The following is a 15,511-nucleotide window of genomic DNA, read 5'->3' on the forward strand; positions in this document are numbered from 1 at the left end:
CTGATTCATGATTGTATAATACTTTTTGTTCCACGCGTTTCGTGCACAAATGAACTGACTCCAAGGAATGTTGTTGTACATGGTGTATAAGGCAACTTTTATTGTCCGACAACACAAACGTAGCCTTTTAATGTCGTTAGTAGTTTTAAATGCATGCCCAAATCAAATTCCTCAATAAAGTGCCTGAAAAATACAATGTGGCTACGCAAAATTTGATAATTGCTAGTTAAGGTTATTTGACGCCACACAGTCTGGCGTGCCCCACACTATACAAACACTATTACAAACTGAAATTGAAGTTTTAAATTCGTCACAAATGCTTTTCTTGTATTTAATCTATTTTTCGCGAGACGCCCGAGATTTGATTGACGGCAGCGAGTGATTTTAACAAGTGCAGATTGGAAAATGTCACAGAAAAGGTACTCTTGACATCTTTGAAAGCTAAGGGTCGGTTTTAGACCTTCTTTACTAAGCGACACTTAAGCTAAGAGGGATGAAAGAAAACAATTTACAGATAATGTAAATATTTCTATGGCTTATGCCATCAGCAAATTTTACATAACTTAACTGATGACGGCAGCGACACACACGAAACGTAAATTGTTTTATTAGAAATTCTGATAAAACAAATGGTTGACTCCGTCGCACTTTGATTGTTTCAGTGGATGTAACAGACAAAGCCGAACGTTATGCCGCACGTATATAGTTTGTTTAAAGTATCCGATCTTCGGGCAACGGCTACCGCTTAAAAATAATGACAAATTGATAGTGATTGCAAGAGAAAACGAAACAAGGGATGGATTAGCTTGTTCTACGTTGAAAATACTCGTAATCTGATCTAACGTAATCCAAAAAACGCAATCGGACGCTAATATTTATCTTACCTTTCATACTTTCATTTTTCCTCGTATTTGAGCAATTTCAGTGTAAAAAATTATCAGTAATAAACACTGTTTTCGCCTTACGAACGCGTTCAAAAGACTTGTTAAGAGTAAACTTGTGAAAAGATTTTTGCACTTCAGTGTCATGGCCGCAGAGAGAATTCCCTACAAACAATAGACCATGCATTTAAAAACAGAAATAATTGATGAGGGAAATTGATTCCTGAAAACGTTTTTAAGTTGTGTTCTTCAGACCAGTGTTAAAGTGTATTCCTTGGTTTCCATTTACTGAGGTAATGCTAAAGCGATTGATAACGAATGATAAAGAAAAAGGAACAAACAGAAGGCGGAGTTAATAACGTATCTGACTGATTTTATTGTCATTACACAGCCTAGTTTAGGAGCGTAATTAAAGTTTGGACAGCCCTGATTGTATTGGTTCTCCAAGTTTAAAATCTTGAATCTGCTGTAAACAACTTTGTGCCTTATAGAGGCTATAATTTTATGGGAAAAAAAGATAAGACGTTAGATACAGTGACCATTTGGATCTTATTTGCTTAACTGAAAAAAGTCGCCATGTTTTTAACACAAAAAATAATCAACATAATCTTGGTAATGATTTCTCTTGTCAAGATACATTTACTTCTGTGGCTGATCATAAGCATCCAAAAATGCAATCTTTAATTCAATGTTTTTCTCTTTTGCATTCGATCGGGTACAGATTAATTTTTTTTATCCTAGAGATAAATTATCATACAGACTTCTAGCTTCACTTGTTCTGCTGAAAAAAGATATCTAGATACATGTAAAAAGTCTATCACTTCTCTTAATACCAAAAGTTCACTATATCAGGCTTGTTTGTAACATCCATCTCAAATCTAAAGTGCCAGGAATATATAGGGAGAAGCCGGAATTGTTTTATTTCACTTATATCTAAAACAAACTGACTTCAAACAGATTCTAAATTAAATTCTTGACTTCAACCGCACTTGCCACGCACGGAACAAGACGAATCTGGAGGGAATCTTCAACTCGCTTGTCTCCATCATCAAACAACACGTAGTACACAGCTTTCTGATAGCAGTTGGTGATGCCAGAATTCCTCTTGTATGTGACCACACCAGGGTAATACCTGGTTCTTCTCGGCCAATAACCAATTATACGCTGGCCAGCCTGGACTTCACTGTAACAAGGCGGCTTGTCGAGTATCACTGCCGCTGGATCAATCCTACGTAGAGTAATAGTGTCGCCATCGTCATAATTGATGAAGACCGTCGTGGAAGTGGCACTTGTAACGAATCCGCGGTAGTAAAGCCCGTTTGTCCAGCGGGCAAATACTCTAGCACCCACTGAAAATGAACAATCAGGACATCAGTTGACTCTGGTCGATACAAATGGCTATCAAGATATGTTTGAGCGATGTATTTATTAGTCACTGAATGTCCTGAATGGCACACAGTAAAAGAGAAGGATTTTTGGCTATGATTTTCTAAAAGCAATGAAAACATTAATCGCTAAATTTTCTTTAGAACGGTTTAGCATACTTGCGGAATTTCTGAATATAGTTGTTTTTTACAGATACATGTAAACATGAAGTGATGTATTATATATTGGTTGTATCTTGGAACAGACACGGGTTTTTTACTGACCTTCATGAGCGGACCAATGATCAGGAAAAGTCCTTAGCTGACTGATAGCGTAGTAATCTTGGTCGTTGTCATCAAAGGTGACCTTGAAACGGTTGTCCGAATATCTATCAGACACATAACCGATGAAGTATTTTTGACCTCCTTTCCACGTAGCCAAGACGTGGTGTCCAATCTCCATTTCATGGGGCACATTATCGGGAATTACTGCTGAAATGTCCGAGATACTGTGGGTGATCGTGTCGTTGTCATCAAACAAGACACTCACCAGAGCATCTTCAATTGATGACACTTTTCCAGGGTAATAAAGGTTGTTCGTCCAACGAGCAATGATCCGATCATCAACTGTAAACAAAATGATGATAAGAATTACAACACAACTGATAACATAAACGTAAAGAGACCCAGAATAGTTTACTCAGTGAAGCCAGACTGATTTTGCTCAGGCGGGGAAGTGGGGAAGATTTGGCGCGATGAAGGACATTGTTGAGTGCCAACGTTGTCACGCCCGCTGTATTTTATTATTTCATTTCTCCTTGAAGATATTCGTATTAATAGCTTCATTTGGATTACTTCCAACAAGTGATTTATCAACCTCTTCTTCACGTTCCCTGAATTTGTTCACGTAAACATCAGTGACTTGAAAGTGACATGCCAAGCACTACAACATTCGAATCCACTGACTGGGGAAAAGACTGCTATATATCATCAATATGCGAACTCCATCAGTCACCAGAACGCTTTAATCAATCAAACTTACATAATCTTGTACGTCAGATAGCTGCGATGAACTCGGTAATTCGAGGCCGTTATTCTTGTCGATTCGTTCCATTACAAAACTGTTAAATTATCTTTGCAGATTTCCCGCAACTTTCTCACGAAGGAAATTACAAAGCCGCGGCTAAGAGGCCTTTTTTCTTTCACATATTAGCAATGGCAATAGGAATCCACTTCTCTAAAATTTGTTTTGTTAGTTTGTCTTTTGTCGTGTCAATAAACGGACAAAACTATTCTTTTTTCCACAACATATGAATGCAATTCCCGAACCAATGCACTTACCATGAAACGGGTTTGAAAGGGCAGAGACGCTGAAAATAAAGCAGAGGACCAGCAAACCCTGCTTCATGATTGCGAAGACTGCGAACGTTGAGTGTCTTCAAGGAACAGACGCCAGTTTACTAATATTTATTTCATAATTCATCAGAGCATAATCCATACGGGAAATTGAGTGTCAAATTGCATGGTGGAATTGTGCCAAACGTGGGACGTGATCTACTGATCCAGTTTCTATCGATATCCAGAAGTTCGAAGATTTCCTTTCATGCGTAATACCAAACAAAGGAGACTGTTTGGTTAGAACTTTGAGTAAAATGTGAAAAACTATCAGATGCGAATAGAAACTACAACATTAAAACAGAAGGGCAAGGGTTAAAAAGTGACAAACTGTAAATATAATGGAATGAAACGGTCTAAATATGTCTAAATACCTGAGCTGCACACATGGAAAGCGTTTCCTTAGCATATTCAAAGCATTTTCAATTGAATATCCTTTCAAAACACATTTCTGCCAAAGAAGAATATTCTCTTTTTAGTGTATTTCAAAGGAGTTGCATGGAATTAGCCCCGGGAACTAGCCTACGCCTGAAATAATAATAATAATACCTAACGGTTTTGAAAGGGTAGAAACAAGTATTGAAAACAAAGATAAGACCAACTAACATTGCTTCATTGTTGCAAAAAGTTGCGTATGCATCAGAGCATGATTCATAAAGGAAACCGGGTGTAATAGAGCCTCCCACACGATCGCCCCTAAGAACGACTACGTGGGAGGCTAGGTGTAATAGTGCACAGTGGAAATGCGCCAAACGCGTTATAATGCGTTATGCACAAATTGAGTGACTAATGTAATGCAAGACGAAAAACCGACTATTTTGCTTATCTGAGTAAAGTGCGAAAGCTTGTCAGATGTGAATTGAACCACAAAATTAAGTCAGCAGGGCAAGGATGACATTAATTTATGACTGTGGATTCCGTATCACGTGAAAAAATGGGTTTCACTCACGCGCTGTTTAACATCGGGCCTTGTACATGGTAGAGCAGGAGACTAGTAGCCCGAAGGTTGTGGATTCCAACGCTACCTGAGCCACTGAATGGCCAGGATTTATACGGTGCCTCATCTTTTATTTTAATTTGTTTCATGACAATAGTAACTACAGTAGCAGATACAATTTTATGGTCCGTTAGGCGATATTTTTATATAACTGTAACTATAAGGTATTAAGATTGATGTCAAAATAGTAGAGGATTTTTCCCTTGCCTTTGCTCACAGACACATCGATTGCCACTATCATTATCCATTGCTTACTTTTACTTTTGCTTTGGGAGTCATAGTTGACTACGTTTTTGTTGGTAATCGCCTAGCCAAGAGGGTTTTTCTCCGGCTTCGCCAGTTTTTCTTCCACTTCAAAGAACTAAACTTTTAAATTACAATTTAACGTAAGACTAATGTGGTCGTGTTTTTTTTTTTCATTTAGAAAACAAACTAGTACTTGTTTCAAGAAAGTGCGAAAACCACCCTAAAGAAACAAGTGACGAAAAAACACAGTTTGTAACACTCAGTCTGAGTCAGCTAGAATATAAGGACCCGATGACAGTCATGACAAGTGTTGTAGCCTCGAAATAACATGGCATGTACATTAAATTCTTTGTTATTCTTCGTCCACCTGCCTGGTCTCTATAATGGCTTTGGCAACTACTTTATAATTCTTCCTCGACATTTCACCAAGTTTATCTAAGTCCTCCTTTATCTTCTTTACCAGTTCAGAGCAAGCGAGCTCTTGCTTGTGTCGTTCAGTATCCAGTTTACGTAGTACGTCTTCGACTTCTTTTTCAGCAGTTAAACCTGTAAGCTTTGAGAATTCTGTTTGTGAATCATAAAATAAATCTTCAAAGTTTCTTAAGTTGGCTGAGATATTATCTCTCAGTCTACGAAACTGAACCGTAACGTCGTTTAGTTCTTGATGAATGGCCACCACCCTGCCATTACTTGCAGCAGCAGCGTATGACTGCTTGCTTGTTGTGTCATTCCTTGTGGTGTCTTCGGTTAACACGTTAGTTTGCCCGAGACCCTCCACTCCCTGACTGCCAGATGAAGTCATCTAACAGAAAAACGAAACAAACTCAAGTCAAAGTACAATTAACTGATGGTAGAATACTTTTGATTAAAAAAATAAAATCTAAGCATATGAAATTGTGGGCTAAGGAATTAACTTTTCTAAGGAGAAACGAAAACAGTGATATGGGAAGAATATTATGTGACTTTTTAGATGAGTACTAATGGATAAGTAACTTTTTAAATTGTACTTGGATTCGGATCAAGACAATGTCGTGACGTGAAGTCAACAAGAAGAAACATTGGGCACATCGCTGATTCAAAATACTTTATGGAAACTGAGATTGTAAAAACTGAGATCAGACTGGCCTTAAGTAGCCTTCTGCAAAAAGGAACATGTTGTTTTTCCCAGCAGATACACATCGGACAAGTTCTTACCTTGGCTAGCACTTGAACCCCGTCTTGACCCATGCCTATGTAAGGGTAAAGTTGTTTCGTCGTTTTGTTATACTCTATCAGCACCTCTTCTTTTGTGACCTGTTGTCCATTTAAACAAAACACAACTGGGACCTTGCCGTCTGATTCCAATTCAAACTTGGGAATGCAACCAATGAGATCACCTCGGTTTACCACAGGAACTAAAGAAAAACAAAGCTTGGCAAGACATTAAAAATATCACAAAAACTAAGGACAAGTGTACCTTTGAGAAAACCTTAAGAGAACTACCAACGTTATTGGTTTGGGATTTTATGCATCATCTATGCGTCGCTGACGTTTAGTCTGTGTGTTGGGCTCACCCTTGGTGTAAAAACCTGTGGAACTTATCAGTGACGTGGAACAAAGAACGAACAAGACAACAAAAAAACTCAAAACAATATAGACCAGGAAAACAATAGCTCCAAAATATAGAAAAAATTCACAAATTTTTTTAACGAGGTAAACCCGTTTGTTGTGGAATATCGGCATAGAAGACTTGTTGATACAAACTGAGTTTTATTTAACCGAATGCCGTTGGTTAGCTTATTGATAATCCTGGGTGTTAATTGACATTTATCAATTAAACAGTGGACGTTCGATTGTTGGCGCAATAAAAGCGAGGAAGACTGAGGGAAGCTCTATACGCAGTATCCTTAAACTCCGGCGACGTGACAAAGCAGTTCCCTATCTTGACTTGCAAAACAGTAACTTACCATCAATTACTCTTTCTGAAGTAAGGTCTTCTCTACCACTATCGACAATGTTACCATCAGCATGGTAACCTACACTGCCAGTAAGGAATCCCGGCCTTAAATGAGAATCGTACTCCTTTCGCACCACGCCGACTTCGAGAAGCCTGCTCCTACCAGTTTCTAGAACTAGAACCTATAGGAGTAATGAATCCACAAGCCAAGTTCAATGGCGTGCAATTCGAACACCCTCGATTCATTGTGTTAAATTATAAAGCAGCGCACGAAACATCAGTGCTTAATTAAGCAAGGGCGGCAAAGCCATTTCTTTCAACTCTCAATAAAAACTAGTAATATTTATTTAACAAATTTCGAAAGAGAAAGGCATAGACATAAGGCTTGAAATTAGAAGTATTCAAATAAGCAATACACTATCCAAAGCAACACAAAGTTGTCATAATACCACCAGCCTTCTACTCAACAAATGGAAGACAGAAAGAATGATACGAAACAAGTATTTGCTTTTTCTTTAGGGAAGACAAGAATGTAGTAAGACGTTTTACAACATCAAGCAAAAATTGACCTACAATGCAAGTGCGTTTATATTTTGATCGGGCGAGCGACATCTTGGTTTCGAACTCGGGAGAGGCTTTGGGAGAGATTTGAAAAGAGTTCTTGGGACTAGGAGGTTGATTGAAGAGTGAGTGTGAAGGAGGATGAGATTTCTTTCCCCTACCGCGTCCCGCCCCTACCTGGCATCGTGCTCTGGTTCCACCCTCTAAGTTTGCGACTCTAAGGCAAGTACGTTCGGAAGAAAAGTATCCAACACTCGCTGTTAAAAAACGCCTGGACTGCAGGCTAGAACAAGACAGACTAACAATGATTCCTTTCGTACCTCAAAATGCGGAAATTCCTTAGAGAACGGAATTATATATTTGGCACCATGATGCAAAAGTGATGTTGTTGATTGTGGAGAACTAGTACAAACTTTACACGAATTGGCTCCATCGTAGATGAGAAGACAGCCCTTCACCTTTAAACCCATGCTATGCCACGCCTGAAATGGATATAAGAGAAAATTACAAAACAGGCAAGGCCAAAGCATGTTTCTTGATACAATTTAGTTTTTCATGACAATGAACGAACCCAGTGATACAGTACCTTTTGACCTGTTGGAAGAATGTCTTGGTGAGCCAGAAAGGCTCGCTGCGCAAGTTGATTGGCAATTTGTCGATTACCCTCGGCCTCTACAAACAGCTGGTCCATCTTCCCCTCCTCTGTACAAAGGAGAGAAAAAGAAAAAAAAAGCTTATTTTACTAAAAGGTACTGGAAGGAGAGGAAAGAAACTCAGTTCTACTGTTACATGTATGTATAAAAACGCCGATTATAAGTTCTTGCTATGTACCAAAACGTAAATAGGATGCTATACTTGAACTGCCAAAAACAAATTTTTGGAGGAAGATTTAATTCAAATTTTCAACGTATTCATACTTTTCATGTTGTGTTTTCTTGATCAGGGACAGGTGGATACGTACTAATTGGTAAATAAGCCATAGCTCTTCCAACTCTATTTTCTTTTGCGAAATTCAGTTGACGCTTTGCCATAAGATGGACAGAGTAGCCTCATCACATATGAGATTCTCACCAAGTCCAGAGAAACACGGCCAACTGAGAACGACATCCTAGAGCTTGTACTTACCTGTAAGTGGAAACGAATAGCCATATGTTGCGAAATAACTGTTTTGAAGCTTTTCAACAACTTCATCCAGCTCTTTAGTCTGCAAAGATTAAGACGAGTTCTGAAAGCAGGTCTTGACCCAGGCAATCAAGCAATTACTAGTTTCGAAGCTTCTTTCCCATATAAATAAAGTTCGCGGTCACCTGAAACCTGAAATTCTAAACACTAACAAGCTTGAACGAAAATACCCCACCCCCCTTCTCTCCACGGGTAGAAAGGAACTAAGAAGAAACCCTACATAACACAGTTGTAGAACAAAATGAAAACATTTTACTTTGCATAAAGTACAACAGAAAAGCATCAAGAAAAAGGACCCCGGAAAGCCATAAAGGGATAAAGACCAGATGGCATGCAAACAATTATACTGCAAAGGACAGCCAAAAAGTGGCCCATACTGCCGGAGCTTATCCCGGTTTTGATATCATTAAGCAGCTCCCCCCCCCCCCCCACGGAATATTTCTATCGCAGGGTCCCCCCCAGCATGATTTCGCCGGTACCCATTTATACCCTGGATGGAGAGATGCACTTTGAGAGTGTCTTGCCAAGAACACAATACAGTGACCCCGGTCAGGGCTCGAACCCGGAACGTCCGCTCCGGAGTCCGGCGCGCTAACCATTAGGCCGCTGCGCCTCCTTAACTATACTGCAAAAGATACAGATTTTCAAAGCGATTCGATTGCAAGATACACAGGTCACAACCACTAGGCCAGCTTAAAACTTACGTGTCGTGAGGCAGTTTGACTCTGGACATCTGGTCGTCCTTTGCAGCGCCTTCTACATTTCTTCCACAACCACCAAATCCCCAAAACAAGACTTGACACAAGGTTGAGCGGAACAGGTACTGGGTCGTATGAGCTGTATGTCTGGATTGTGATGGCCTTCTTGAATGTCCATTCCATTAAGAATTGTCCTTAAAGTAGCAAGGAACCATGACAGTTAATTAAAATTTAATTTTTTTCAAAGATCGCAAGGTTGTATGGAAATCTTGAAAATACTGCGGATGACACGTTAGCACCATAAAACATGGACAGAAAAAAATAATTTGATATTTGAACATGCAAACTGCTAATAAAAGTCACTCCCCCCCCCCCCCCCCAATTTCTTTTTTCAGAAAAAACTACGGGTTCCGCCCAGTTTAATATCAAGTATAATTCATCCGACAGAATTGGTCAGGAAAAGACGGAATAAAAACTTAAAACTCGCAGTCTGCAGTCTGAGCTCGACTCATCACAATGCTTTGATTAGAGTAGGCGGTCTTATGACCAGTATAGCTTTGTAATTCTTTAAGAACATTTTAGACACTTCTGAACACGTTATATAGTTAACTGGAATGATAAACCACCGTATATGGTTAAAAATGCCAACTTTCTGGAGGGAGACCAATCGCCTATTTACAATTATATTGTTTACCAAAGAGTTGAACTCGGAACTTCCAAGAACAAATCCAGCTAGAGGCGAGGTGGAGGGGCCTGTATCAGGGACCTCCAGATTACAAAACCAGCGCATTAAACTACTCAGTACATATACGCTGCCTCTAAAATTAGGACTTAAGCAAAAACAGGAACTAAAGGATCTTACTTCCACACGCTGATAAGTGTTGGATAAAAGAGCAATCATCATGTTTATAAGAAGGATGGCACCAACGACTAGGAAAACGGCATACAACAAATTAGCGAGCGTTACTGTTGCACTGTCAACTGAGTCCAGCGTTTCCAGTTCCGCTATTCCAAGTAAAGACCAACAGAGGTGTTTAACCATCGTCCACCAGCTGAAAGGAGAAACCAAATGACGGACCGTGAACACAGTTTCATGGTAGAATAATTTCTTTAATGTTTGAGTGATATCGCTATGAAAAAGAACTATCAGATACAATAACGATGGTTTAACAACGATACGACGATAATAGTATAACCGAAAAGTAGACGTTATAACAAAGATAGAATACCAATTATTGCCTGGCTTACCACGTTGGTCCAGAAGTACTACAGACCCTACAAAAATAAAGAACTGAAATAAATAAATAAAAAATAGTTCACAAATTTACTTTGCCACACCAATTCGTTTGCATTTTTATCAAATTTACACAAACTTTAAGTTTCAATAGCGTGTTCAGAATTTGCCAGACGGCAAGAAAGCAGAACAGTTTAACTATGTGCTTTCTATTCCCAATTTTGTACTCCATACAACCACGTGCTAGATTGTTCTTAATGAACGGCAAACAAACTGGCATGAAGGTGAATTGACGCTTAATAATAGGAAAGTGCTACAATTATACAACGCTAAGCTGAATACGGATAATATACTTTAGAAGCACAATTTACCGCCGTTTAATGCCCATTGTTTAAATTTTACTCCATTAATTTATTTTGCGAAAGATCTGGAATCTTGGATACTTTCACTTCGGAGCATTTCCCATTACAAATTTGAGCGCCATTTCCCCATTATGCCTAATCCACGTGCTATTACTTCCCAGTGTCCAGTTACTTTACTAATTCGTATCAATATGTTATTTAACACTTTAAGGACAACATACAGGGAATTAACAGAGGCTACTTACGGGTAAATATCATGTTCCTCCGTTATAAAGGACTTTTCCGACATATACACTTTTGTGATGGCAAACGAGAAAGCGATCACAGCTGCAACAAACTGCCAAAATATCGTGGCAACATCTTTGATGATGCTAAACAAGGCGATTTGAATGGTTCCAAGTCCTTTAACTGTCTCCATCACCTGACCAAACACTCTTAACGTGAGGATCATAGTGTTGAGGCCATACAAATAGCCAGCTACAACAAGGGATCGATTGTTTACCACTGATTTGGACGACGACCACGTAGCCATTCTCAACAGGAACGTGCAGATGTAGACAAGGAGAGTGATAAGGTCCAAACAGTTCCAGGTATCTCTGATGAGAGGGGAGAGTAAGCACAAAAGAATGTAACGGCAATGAAACTGACCGTAAAGACATCAATACACCAAACAGTCCAATATCCGTTATTAAACACGATGCCATTTATAATAATGACTAACCACAGAAGTGCGAAGTAACAAAAAATGAATTCCCAAGTAAATTGTGAAAGATTATCGTGGTAAATGACACCCAAAGAAGTCACCTGGCATTCCTTTGGTTCGCCACTCTTTGTTTATGGAAGCAATCATTGCTTGCCCTTTATACTGGTCTCCTGCTTGAAATGTACTTGAAACACAGACAAACACTTACAAACATGGATTGCTTACCTTGTTTGCTTCGGGTTGCCTTTGGGGTATTTATCAGTGATTTTTGTCTTGCCAAACGATAAGGCCATTGCAAGATTGCATGGCCTTTGAAATTCTAACTACTTTGCCTAATTTGTTCACAATTATCGTTTTTGGTCTTGACAGATCCAAGATATCGAGAACTGTTGAAACTTATTTTATTTCTTCTTTGAAGAATAGATGTCCCTAGTGGATACTTATTTACCTGGTGAAATTCTTCAACTTCTTCAAAAGCATAACTGCTACATTCTTGCAAGCACTAGTGCACTTGTTGACACTCTTGATTTCAACTCTGCTCGCCCCTTGCTTCTCATTTTGACGATGAAGTTCATCTAGATCTGTCAGAAATTCGTCAATTTCTTCCTGCTTCGCGTCTTTCAAGTCAACAATTTTCAATTTATCTCTCTTCTTTCCAATCACTTGCACCTTTATTGCGCAGAATTGTTTAATTTCCGTCACTGTTCTGCCCATGAAGAACACCATGATTGCCCACTCAACTCCGCTGAACGCAACGCTTGTTGGACTGAGACAAATGGTCAAATGGAGTCCAAGAAAGGCCAGATAGCTCAACGTGTCCCGGATGAATACGAAGTAAGGCGTAGTAAAATAATCTCGATAGGTTTCTGCCAAAATAAATTTAACAACAAAACGAAGATTAAAGCCCGGCCACAAGAAACGGCTAAGTACACGCAGACGAATACTGAACGGAGTCGAAACTGACAAATTGGACGTTAACTGGATAAAGTATTTTTTATATATACTGTACTTTTATTATTTTATTATTTGTATTTGAAAGGAGTTTGCTATTCGTTTTCAAATTTGAGTAAAACAGAATAATATGAGTGTATATTTAAAAAAATTAAAAAAAAACATCAACAGTCTCTTACCATACAGGTCGTTTTGGCGTCGTTCTGCAATAAAAAAAAAAATAAAATGTTAAGACGTTAAGTCTAGGGCTGGTTAATCACAAAATTTCCCAACATTTGCCAATCTCTGCTGGCCTATTCTAAGGACAATTTCAGTTTTTGGTTCGTTCAGTAGTCGTTGTTTGTGAAGTGAAGGAAAAAATGCATGAGCGATAGTGGAATATAGGTTAGGAGTCATAAACGCATTTTCTTATGTACGTGGTTCGTCAAGATTCTTCACAAAACAAAATATTCCATACTCTTTTACACATGTTTGATTTTATTCAAATTTTAACTCAAAATTCAAACACAGATTTATTGTTTTATTGAATAAGTATGGAAGGAGTTTAATTACGGAACAGCTAAGTAAGGTGCATTTACTTAATTGATTGAAATATAAAGTTGTTACTGGTCAGCAATAATACGGCATTTTCAAAGCAATCCAAAATTACCTCCATTGATATTCCACTTCGCCCGAGCAAGGTGAATTAGGTAAAGAACCGTGAAAACAAATGGAAATAGCACCAAATCAAACAAGCACCAGAGGTCAAGAAACATCCATTTCCAACGCCTAATACTAAGATAGGATGGCGTCCACATTTCACCAAGTTCACCATACCACTTGTAATTCTTTAGATTATCAATGACTGGGTGGGTAAAAAACTGGGAAGAAATATTGAGATAAAGTAAGTGGAAAATTTGTATTAATTGCAAGCTAAGAATGCTGCTCGCATTCAATTGCCTTGTTATTGTTTAAACTAACGTTAAGAGTAATGAAATTAAGGTTTACACAATTCCAAAAAGTGAAAATAATTTGGCCCGGTCTTATGTACTGGATCGTTACATCGATAACTAGGGAACACCGAAGGGATGCAGATGGAACTATTTTTAATGGTATTTTCACCTGACGTAAAAATACGCTGCACGGTTCAGTATTGTTTTTTGGAGACTGAGTTAGGAAACAATGTGAAGTACTTTACCCCATCTTTAGATGTAACAAGTAAAGACCGCTATAAATACTGCTGGCTTAAACACTCGGCATTTCGATAGCATGAAGCGAGCCGGAGTTGCTATGGGATGCTAATCCATTGCAGGTTAACTTTCACATCCTAAACCCATACCCTCAGGGTGTGTTCAAGGTTAACCATCTATGGCCATTTACACTGTAAACACCTGGGAAAGATGAACACCAACCTTTTTTTGCCCAAGCTCGATAGCAGTTTCCATGACATCATCAAAACAATCCTTGAATTGCGAACGGCACTCAAAATCAGATTTCAAGGGGTCGATCAGACAGTTGGTGAATTCTTCCACAGAGGTTGCCAATTTTGTTTCATCTTCAACGTTAGGTAACCCTCTGTCTGCCAAACGACGCAGTTCGTAGCTCACCTTGGTGTCAACAAAGTAGTAAAATATTTATTCAATAGTGCATTAATCAACACGAAGTGCCATTATATTAAGACATTTACATAAAAATTGTTTCCAAAGAAACTGTTCTGAGTCGAGATAAACTAAAGAAACCACAGTAAGACAGTTCAATTACGAATGAACGTGCATTTATGGCTTCCAATTTTGCGTCACATAATTTCTATTTTGTTTTTGGTTTAATTTAGCATGTTTAGTCCATCAGTCAAAGGCAAAAGCGGTCATAATTTATATTGACTAGATGGGGGAAATTTACCACTCACCTGCATTGATATCAACAAAGCATTTTTCTCGCATTTTGTAAATGCCTTTGGTGTGATATTCTTGCTGATCTGAAAAAAGTTACCGCTCCTTATAGTCTCTGTCAGGGAATTCTCGAAGGCTGGGTAGACAGAAAAAGAATATAATATAATTGATAAATTAGGTTTGGAGAAGTTAGGTGACTTATGTCTTACTAAGGTTGGGATGGATTATTCTCGTGCCATATCCTGCATGATGGAACAGCGCAGACGCAGTGGTAATTATTTTGGGCGTCAATCTAAGCAATGAGTGTTGGTGCAAGGTGCTAAAGAGGTCTTAAAAACAACTTAGATCTTTTATACCGTTAGGTGTCGCCCGGAAATACTGAAAAGGTTTAATCGTCACTTACCTCTCCTCTTGAGTCTGTCACTCTCGCTGTACGTTGTATCCCCTTCTTGTCTATTACCGGAGAGATCGTCCAGTTCTTCCTCGATGTCTGACTTTGCCATTGAAGTGGGTGTCAGTCGCTTAAAATATTCATAAAGAGATCTAGAGATGTGATAAAACTTGGTGTCACGGTGAAGCCTTCCAGACTAACGTACGTGTCTTGTTACACGTGTTGAACCGCGAGCTGACACAACAAGAACTCCTTTCATCTGTTTTCCTGAAACGAAAACGATTCACTCACCCTGATTATTGAAATATTGCCTTTATAATAATATACATACAAAAATTTCTGCATGTTCATTGGCTGAGAGCACGTCAATTAATCCCAAACAGTGCAGAAAGTTGAAATTGAGTGCAGACAGTTGAAATTGAGTGCAGAAAGTTGAAATTAAATTGATTGACAGGAAAGTCGGAAAGCGCGCCAAAACAAAATGGCGGCCGTTGTCGGAGTGTTTGAGAGAGCAAAAATCGAGCAAAAACATAACAATTCATGAAAAGTTTGACCGATTTAACGAAAGTTTTAAGTATATAAACCAAAGTACTACGAATTGGACGTGTACAGCACAAGAGAGGCTTTACGAAACTACTGAAAGCTACCAATCGTGGATTTTCTTACGCGACGGCGCGTAAAGAAGAAAGATTACAAGCGTGAATTGAAGTTGGACATTTCAGCCCCAAACCAATACAACTGA

The 15,511-nt window shown here is 38.8% G+C and overlaps 2 protein-coding genes across 2 annotated transcripts; both read right to left on the reverse strand.

The window, feature by feature from the left end:
- Positions 1 to 1,233: 1,233 nt before the first annotated feature.
- Positions 1,234 to 3,735, reverse strand: LOC144644005 (uncharacterized). The gene is made up of 3 exons (XM_078503407.1): positions 3,587 to 3,735; positions 2,531 to 2,872; positions 1,234 to 2,230 (listed from the first exon to the last, which is right to left on the reverse strand). The coding sequence occupies exons 1-3, from the start codon at positions 3,651 to 3,653 to the stop codon at positions 1,842 to 1,844; spliced, it is 798 nt and encodes a 265-aa protein (XP_078359533.1). The 5' UTR covers positions 3,654 to 3,735; the 3' UTR covers positions 1,234 to 1,841.
- A 432-nt stretch (positions 3,736 to 4,167) lies between these two features.
- LOC144644006 (uncharacterized) lies at positions 4,168 to 15,395 on the reverse strand. Its single transcript, XM_078503408.1, has 16 exons — positions 14,782 to 15,395; positions 14,396 to 14,514; positions 13,902 to 14,096; positions 13,160 to 13,370; positions 12,690 to 12,713; positions 12,008 to 12,425; positions 11,102 to 11,452; positions 10,509 to 10,535; positions 10,110 to 10,312; positions 9,267 to 9,454; positions 8,506 to 8,584; positions 7,967 to 8,082; positions 7,701 to 7,862; positions 6,830 to 7,001; positions 6,078 to 6,277; positions 4,168 to 5,685 (listed from the first exon to the last, which is right to left on the reverse strand). Exons 1-16 carry the CDS (start codon positions 14,879 to 14,881, stop codon positions 5,236 to 5,238), a joined length of 3,015 nt encoding a protein of 1,004 aa, XP_078359534.1. The 5' UTR covers positions 14,882 to 15,395; the 3' UTR covers positions 4,168 to 5,235.
- Between the last annotated feature and the right edge of the window lie 116 nt (positions 15,396 to 15,511).

This window comes from Oculina patagonica, chromosome 2 (genome assembly GCF_052425735.1).
Source record: "Oculina patagonica isolate OP01 chromosome 2, crgOcupat, whole genome shotgun sequence".
Classification (NCBI taxonomy): Eukaryota; Metazoa; Cnidaria; class Anthozoa; order Scleractinia; family Oculinidae; genus Oculina; species Oculina patagonica.

Excerpts from the sequence above, each read along its gene's own strand:
- LOC144644005 (XM_078503407.1), bottom strand. The coding sequence starts at position 3,653 with ATGAAGCAGGGTTTGCTGGTCCTCTGCTTTATTTTCAGCGTCTCTGCC. Across the intron at positions 2,873-3,586 it reads CCTTTCAAACCCGTTTCATG|TTGATGATCGGATCATTGCT; the intron begins GTAAGTGCATTG and ends TTTTGTTTACAG. Across the intron at positions 2,231-2,530 it reads TCATTGGTCCGCTCATGAAG|TGGGTGCTAGAGTATTTGCC; the intron begins GTCAGTAAAAAA and ends GTTCATTTTCAG.
- LOC144644006 (XM_078503408.1), bottom strand. The coding sequence starts at position 14,881 with ATGGCAAAGTCAGACATCGAGGAAGAACTGGACGATCTCTCCGGTAAT. Across the intron at positions 13,371-13,901 it reads TCGAGCTTGGGCAAAAAAAG|TTTTTTACCCACCCAGTCAT; the intron begins GTTGGTGTTCAT and ends ATTTCTTCCCAG. Across the intron at positions 12,426-12,689 it reads ACGCCAAAACGACCTGTATG|AAACCTATCGAGATTATTTT; the intron begins GTAAGAGACTGT and ends TTATTTTGGCAG.